Raw genomic sequence first — 8,317 nt, 5'->3', positions numbered from 1 at the left:
CATGCATGTTGAAAAAAGTACTTCTCAATAGCTTTCTGTGCCTATATAGATGAGATAGACTCTAAATAAAATTAGTATATTTTTAGTTGATATGGGATCTGTGTACATATTTTGATTTTTTTACTTAAGCCTATATGTATAATGATTGGTATATAGCATTGTGTTTACATTAGAAGCTTCCACTATCAATGATTAGGGATAACTCAAACAATTTAACCAGAGTTTTAGTCATGAGCTTATCGTAGGGATCTTGCCCGAATTGTTCAATATGTGATTTTGATAATCAAATGATTTGAGGTTCATGAATTTTTAATGATCAATTTGACAGATTGTAAAAATAATATTAAAACATTAATATTTATTTAAGCTAGTTTTTGGATTTCTTATGTTCCTAAAATACAAATTATTCCTAGCTAGCTTGTTTCCCAACCCAGAAATTCAATGCTAGATAATAACTCATTTGCGGCAACTTGATCATTGGATTATTATTATTATTCCATCAATTTGCGATGGGTCCTTAATATTTGCTTCATTTTTGGTGATTGTTGGAAAAGCATATCATGCATTATTAACAACTACCGTCCAAAATATTTGTGACCCGGCCAAAGCTATTGATACAAATAAAGATACGGTTTTTTGCTGCCATTTTAACTTGTAATCGAGAAAAGCTAGAGCGCCGCAAAAAATAGTGTATTTGCGACGACATATATGTGCTGGGAACGAGAAATTATTTGCCATGATATTTAGTTTTTACGACGCTAAAACCTCGTTGGAAATAGTGAGTTTTTATTTTTTGCATCGTTCTTCTCCCCCTTTAGCGATGGCAAATTACATTGCAAATGTCGAACGAAAATTTTTTGGGACGCAATGGTACCGTCCAGCTAGCGGCGACGAGGAAGGGAAGATGTTAAAAATAGTTTGCAGCGATTTTATAAACAGCAAAAGAATATTTCATGTACTGCTTCAAATTAGGGCTGGGAAGCAATCAATTTTTTGGACTCCACAAAATCCACTAATAAAGGTGGGCGGACCTTCTCTTGAATCTTGGGCCAAGAAAGCACTAGAGTGGGGCAGTTGTTGGGGATCTCTATCCTCCTCAGTCTTTTATTTTGAATGTTGGATAATAAAATAATATTATATATAATCATAGAGGATATAAATATTATATATTTATTTAATAAAAAATAAAATTTATTATTAAAAAATTAATTTTTTATATAAATTTCATATTTATTTATTTATTTTAAAATAATTATGCGATACTTACATATTCATAATTGTAACTATCATTTTTTTTTATAATATTATTGGTTTGATAAAATAAAAAAACCAATATATTGATTCACATTGACAAAAAAGTACTCCAAAAAGATTATGCAAGACATATATAAAAATAAAATATAAAATTAAAGAACTTAAAAGTTTGACCGTTAAATAATGGAAGCCACACTGTTTTAAAAACAAGAAAATAATATTATATAAAAAAAATTATTCTCATCAGTTACTATTCATCACTCTATATCTCGTACTTTATGAAAAATACTCATATGAATTTTTTTTATAAATGTAGAGTATGAAAGTAAATAGTAGTTCATGCATAATAAATCCAATATAAAAAATACAGAAACATTTTATACACGAAAATTTAACACAAAATTAAAAATGGTTGATCAATCAATTAAAAAATGCTGATCAATCCGACCCTCTCCATCCCCAGTCGCTGGAGTGGGACATGAGAAGAATGGGATGGGGGGCCATAAGGGAGAGAGATCAGAGGATCTTCCTCTCCCACGATGTTCGATCTTTAATATATATTCTTGTCGTTTTATGCTTTTTAAGCGTATTTTCCATTTCTAGACATTTTATCATTTTTCTTATATTTTTAAGGTTTATTTTTAATTCTGAATCCGTGATAAATTGATATATAAAAACAAGAAGCTGCAATATATTGCTGTTTAACAGCACATGAGAATGCATGGTGGATGAGCTTTGATTAATGATGATCTGCTTGGTGACATTTTCATGCACCCAAGATCCAAGGCACGAGTTTCGAACATCGATATTGCATCGGATACCTGCAGAGAATCACTCATGATCTTCTTATTCATCTTCTTGGCAGTTTATGCATCGAAGTTGTCTAAGGGGTAACGGATATCAGCAAAATGCCAGCGCCATGAATGTTGTCTGAGGTTAGATGTTTGGGCTGTAATTCCCCCCATTGAATAACTTTTGGCTGTAATTCTGTATGATCTGCTTTTTTTTTTTTTTTTTCTTTTATCGAAGAAGACGAAACTCTGAAATTTTACTTAAGAAAATGTTTTACTTGTGGCAGAGGAATACTACAACCGACACTGTTAGACCATGTCAAGATGCACACATGACCTATACCAAAACTGTATATAAATGCCCAAAGACAGACCAAAATCAGATCTCATTTAGTTTAATCTATGGTAGTTGTGTGATCTACTCACTACAGTACTGAAGAATTAAGTAGATGACAAATTGAAATATAATTTTTTTATCATAAGATCTATGGAGAAACACTTATCTATGGTAAGAATAGATTCATAGAATGATGATATTTCAGGTGAAGAACCCATAAATAGAACTTTGCCTTTCATTTTATATATCATTGAGTGGAAACGATTACAAGGACCAAAGAAATCAAAGAAAAGAGAACAATACCAAAAGTGTCCAGGGATCCGCCCATAGAAATGACCTTATCTTCTGCAAAAATATCCACCAAAATCAGCTAACGAAGAAATTATAATATTTAATTAAGCCATGTATCTATATTAACTAGCAAGGGAGCAGGAGACGTACTGCACTCGTTTGGGTGGCAGATGCACCTCAACCCAACTCCACAATTACCATTAGTTTTCTCGCACTCGTTACACGGATTCGGTACGTGATCAGGAATGTCAAAGGAAATCCTTGTTCCCAGCTCATGATGATATTCTTCGTAGTTTTCACCAGATAAGGATCTGTGTAAATGGCTGTAATGGGAGCAGTTGAAATCTTTTGGACTAAAACCCACTCCCAGCTTTTCAAGATCATCAACAAGTAAACATGATGAATGAGGAACTCCTGGTTGTTGTTCTAGTTTCTGAACTTTAGAAGAAGATCCACATGATGCAGGGAAGCGAGTGCAGTTCCGGATAACGGGTGAAAAGGGATGTGCTTTGTTTGAGCAGTTGAAGAGAAGAAGTGAGTTTAGCATTGGAGGAGGAGGAGGAGGAAAACCAGCTGAGAGAAGTAAAGGAGACACATAGTTTTCTGAAGAAGAGCAATGGCTGTGAGAGATGGTCAGGAATTTTCTGGTGTAATTGATGGAAGATACAGGAAAAAGACCAACTGAGGTTCTAAAGTATAGCTTCTGGGATTTGCATTGAATCATTCGGTGTAGTAGAGAGGACTCGGTTGAATTCGAATTATTCAGAAAGGGGTATTGGATTCGGATTTTGCCGCAGAAGCTTGTTGGAGCATCTTGAGCTACAGAAGTGAAAAATAAAGTGAGTATGAGAAGCAGAGGTTTTAGAAGGAGGAGCTCAATATCCTTGCTGATCTGCATTTTCTTCAATTGGATTGATCTTTCAATTGTTGAAGAAGAATATCGTTGGGATGGTGTCTTTGATGATCATAAAGAAAAAAAACAAAAAAGAGAGAGAGAAAACAAGCATCTACTTTTAATCTGCAGATGGATATTACTTTTTTATACCCTGGTGGCTTCTTTCTGGAGAGTATATGAGATAAAAGAATAATAATGATCGTTTTATCTCTAACTCTCTGTCTGTCTCTCTCTCTCTGATAACATTGGTGGAGTTCCACCAGCATGTTCAGAAAGAACATGAATATCTTTTTGCTTTTGCCCTTTTTCAGTGATATATCATTTTCCCACCTTTATAAGATTCTTTTTCACATATATCCTTTGTTTTTCTCTTGATTTTTCATTTCCTGAGAAAAAATTCTCTTACTGAATAAAAATTTACTGCACTCATTTCCTCTTTATCATAGAAATCTACTATATGCTTTAGAAAAAAATAGAAATCTGCACACACACATATATATATATATATATATATATATATATAGATTATGTGTTATGCATGTTTGCTTTTCTCCCCTTTTCTCTCATATAGTTTTCAATCTGGCTCAATATGTCTAATTAAGCAGCTGTTCCTGAATCATCGGTGACAATCGATAGGGTGAAGCAAAGTCAAAAAGTAGGGGTACCAAATCCCACAATTAGCCGCTAACCTGTCTTTTTTTTTTTTTTTTTTGGGGTACTTTTATCGTTTTTTGGCTCGGCAATCAGGCCACCTATTTGCATAAGAAAATCATGTAACACAAAGTTGAACAAAAATCCATAGTATACAGCCTAGAAATTAGCAAACATGGTCTTGTTTTTTTTCAAGATCAAGTACTGCAACAAGACCCATGATCATCAGACTAGCAAGAACACATACAGATGCATACATAAACAAGCGCACACACACATACGTCCCAGTACTGTTCCTGTTCCCTGGGACACCTTAATTTCTTTATTGTTTTAAATGTTTTCTTGATCATCATCATGCTGGCGCCTTGACAAGAACAGCTGGGAAATCAAGCAGCACGATCTTTTCGATAGCCGCAGAAAATGTTGTGGAGAATTCGACATGATTAGGATGACCGAGAAATGCAGTGAAGTCTTCCTTCTTGTGGAATGTCATTATGAAGGCATGAGTAAAGCCTTGTCTAAGCATCTCTTGGCTTTCAATGTCCTGCCCCCTGTCAGAAAGATACAAAACCACCATATAAAATGAACAGATATAAAATGGAATAATAGAGGTTCATGGGCTCAAATATTACTTCACAGCTCAAACTTCAGTTTGTGTATATTTCCCCTCATGCATTCTCCTGACTTTGTAGATTAAGGGAGAGAACAAAGAAAAGAAAAGAGAGTTTATAAGGGTAAAAGAGAAGCAAAGATCAGTACCATTCAAAGGACTTGACAGCTTCAAGATCAGAAGCCAACTTCTCCATCCCTTTCAAAATCTCCTCCACCACCACATCTTCCTTGAACTTAGCAATCACCAAGTGCTTGAAATCTCCCATGGTTACTACCTAGCTAGCTGAGCTCACCTGAACTAAACTGTGGCCACCCAAAATCCAGTTTATATACACGTCATGGTCATGTTCTCTCGATCTGCATTATTATTTTAGTGTCAACTTCCACAGTCCCATCTGTCTACTGCCACAACCCATGACGCATTTAACCGCTGGCGCATGTTGGCAGCATTAATCAGAGTTTAGCCTCTCCTTTCTCGGACAGTATCTATAGCTCATATTTTGAAAGGTACAACTTTCATGGGGCTATGAATCCACTCGTCAGCAACATCTTCTCTCCACCCCCACACTAAAATTGTCCAAGTCTCTTTGTCGTGGCTTCCCTTTGGCACATAAATGGGGTCCTTCTTTGCCAATTTTTTCTTCTGGGTTTATGCTTAATTTTCTGGTGACCACATTTTATTATGTAGGCATAATCATGAGATGACAGACTCTTTATTTCTACCCCTTTAATCAGCTTTTACTCCTCTGAATACCAGAATGCATTGCGGACTGTCGGACATGTCGTCCTTGCAGCCATGTGATCAGAGGTATATTATTGGACAAATATTAATCATGGATGCCATATCACTACTTATCCTTAAGGAATCTTAACTATATGATCACCTCCTCCACAGAGGTGCATCATGTAATTATGATAGAACGTTGTCATGTTTTACATACATGCATGCATGCATATATCCATACATACATATACATACACATGACATATATCCTTTTTATGCAGAGAGAGTTGCTTTGGACAGCTTGTCTCTTCTAATTGGCATTATGATGCACGTTTTTTAATGACCCAACTTGCAGTGCAACTGCAGCATGATGTTTTATGCAAATATTGATCATGATACGGTCATGCACTTGGAAATTTCTTGACAAGTTTGAACTTCTTTTAGGCAAATTAATGATATTTTCTTCGTCAACAAGTAGAAATTATTATAAGAGATAGTAGATGAACGGTTCAATCATGAATAAATTAGTGAGTTGTGTTGCTTTATGAAAAGTAAAGAAAACATGACTAATGAAGTTTATGGGATGGGCCAGTCGGCATTCCTGAATTCCATTCTTTTCAAATTGACAGCTAAACTGAAATAACCCTTTTGGAATTTTGTTTATGGGATGGGCCAATTAATAAATCATCCAAACGATAAGTGTTTCCGCGGAACAGCTTTTTTGAACACAAGGCCGTCATATCTAAGCTAATTACAAATCCAAGCTAAGGATTTGATTCTACTAAAGAATCTATAATCAGCATAAAGATTTTCTATTCAAATCGTCTTTTTAGCATAATAATTCCAAGATTTGAGCAAAACTTTATGATTTCTTTTTTCTTTTTTCCTTTTTCTAGACAAAAAAACTAGGATGGGCCAATTGAAGATAGTCTCTTTATGAAAAGCGGACAGGAAGGATCTAGGCGGCGGTAAGTTTTAGACACTACCTCAAATAGGGTTTGGTCCGTAACCTAATCTCCAGCCATATTAGGGAATTCAACGAATCCTTATGTAGCCAGTATTAATAGTCTAAGATCAAATACCTAGTACATGCAAAACCACATAAGAATAATCCGAGAAGATTATTAGTATTGTTCATCGGGTTCCGGCCTGGGAACTCGGATATGCTCGGACCGGGTTAGCTTGAGTTTCAAATAAGGGTCAGAACCCAGATTGAAACCGGTTTTTAAAAATTCAGAATTCGGTCGAGCATCAAAACTTATATGTTATGAATATTTGTTCATTAACAAATATTGATGTGGTATTCAAACTCTATTATTTAATTTTTTAAATCGAAGGTTACATATTCCTTAACTACCAATAAAAAGCCACATGGAGAAGAGAGTAAAAAAAAAACATAAAATGGATGATTCATATGTTGAGGAATAATCCCACATTAGCTGTGGACAAAGTCTTGGACATGTTTATAAGCAATGAGCAATCCTCTCTTGAAGAATCGGTTTTATGAGATGAGTTAGACCCATGAATTTCTTTATGGTATCAGAGCCTGCCACAGGAAGAATGGAAGCCCACACTACTTACCCTGTGACAAGGACCAGAAAAAATACTGGCCTGCACGTGAGGGAGGCTGTTGAGAAATAATCTCACATTGGCTATGGATAAGGTCCCGAACATATTTATAAGCAATGGACAATCCTCTCTTGAAGAACCGGTTTTATGAGATGAGTTAGGCTCATGAATTTCTTCACATTGGACATAATACACATTTTCCTTTTGAGTTTCTATCCATTTAGTTGCCATAAAGGAACAAAAAAAGAAAGAAACATCAAAACATTCAAACCCAAAAAAAAGGGAGTACCGGGTTGTAAATAAGAAAAATTTGATACCTGGACCGGGTGTACCTAAGTTTTTTTATGCGGGTACTAGCCCGGATTTCTTCCGGGGACAAAAACCAGATTTTCCAGGTTCTGGTAGGGGTTGGGAAATGAATAGGCCTAAAAATTATTAATTTGATCATGTTACTAGCTAGCAACCTGCCTTAGGAAGTCACTTGTAAATAATATATACATCGTCTAGAGTTTAGACCATATACTTTTTTAACTCAAAATTGATAGAATATGAAGTGACTGTTGCAATGTATATTCTAAATTCCTAATGATATATTATATAGACATCAAGTTACTGCATGCATTAATGCAACTATTAAGGGTGAGTTTGGTTGCCAAACTCATCTCAACTCATCATTACAACTTTTTCAAATTTCAATACAAAATATAATAAACAATTCAACTTTTTCAAATCTCAAAATAATAATAATATTAAAAAATAATATTCTAACAATATTTTATCATCTCAACTCAACTCAACTCAACTCACTTCAACATCCAAACACACACTAAGACTAATAACTTCCAGACATCATCTTATATTATATAAGACTGATGATAAGTACTATAATTTTTGTCACTTACACAAAACTGAATAATTATTTTTATTAAGTAACTCCCATGAAACTGAATAATTAGTTTCCAAACCATGTTTTCACCCTGTCCTAATGCGTTGCCGACAGAATCAGTGTCGCATCGTGCATGAAATCAGTCCTCGTACAGATGGTCAATCCAGAATCCATCAACCACTCCGATTTTTTTTTGACTGGAAACAGAGGATAGGTTCTGGACAGTCCAGTGCAGACAGTGTGTAACTGTACCATGACAATGCTGTCATTCTAAACCACACGATTTGGTTTACCTCAATTATTTTCG

At 35.0% G+C, this 8,317-nt stretch overlaps 2 protein-coding genes across 2 annotated transcripts; both read right to left on the bottom strand.

The window, feature by feature from the left end:
* Positions 1 to 2,599: 2,599 nt before the first annotated feature.
* On the bottom strand, positions 2,600 to 3,733 carry LOC109000644. Its single transcript, XM_035685270.1, has 2 exons — positions 2,824 to 3,733; positions 2,600 to 2,727 (listed from the first exon to the last, which is right to left on the bottom strand). The coding sequence occupies exons 1-2, from the start codon at positions 3,569 to 3,571 to the stop codon at positions 2,630 to 2,632; spliced, it is 846 nt and encodes a 281-aa protein (XP_035541163.1). The 5' UTR covers positions 3,572 to 3,733; the 3' UTR covers positions 2,600 to 2,629.
* A 590-nt stretch (positions 3,734 to 4,323) lies between these two features.
* On the bottom strand, positions 4,324 to 5,234 carry LOC109000687 (stress-response A/B barrel domain-containing protein At5g22580). The gene is made up of 2 exons (XM_018977652.2): positions 4,979 to 5,234; positions 4,324 to 4,770 (listed from the first exon to the last, which is right to left on the bottom strand). Exons 1-2 carry the CDS (start codon positions 5,095 to 5,097, stop codon positions 4,572 to 4,574), a joined length of 318 nt encoding a protein of 105 aa, XP_018833197.1. The 5' UTR covers positions 5,098 to 5,234; the 3' UTR covers positions 4,324 to 4,571.
* Between the last annotated feature and the right edge of the window lie 3,083 nt (positions 5,235 to 8,317).

This window comes from Juglans regia, chromosome 14 (assembly GCF_001411555.2).
Source record: "Juglans regia cultivar Chandler chromosome 14, Walnut 2.0, whole genome shotgun sequence".
Taxonomy (NCBI): domain Eukaryota; kingdom Viridiplantae; phylum Streptophyta; class Magnoliopsida; order Fagales; family Juglandaceae; genus Juglans; species Juglans regia.
This window is presented reverse-complemented; position numbering and strand designations above follow the sequence as displayed.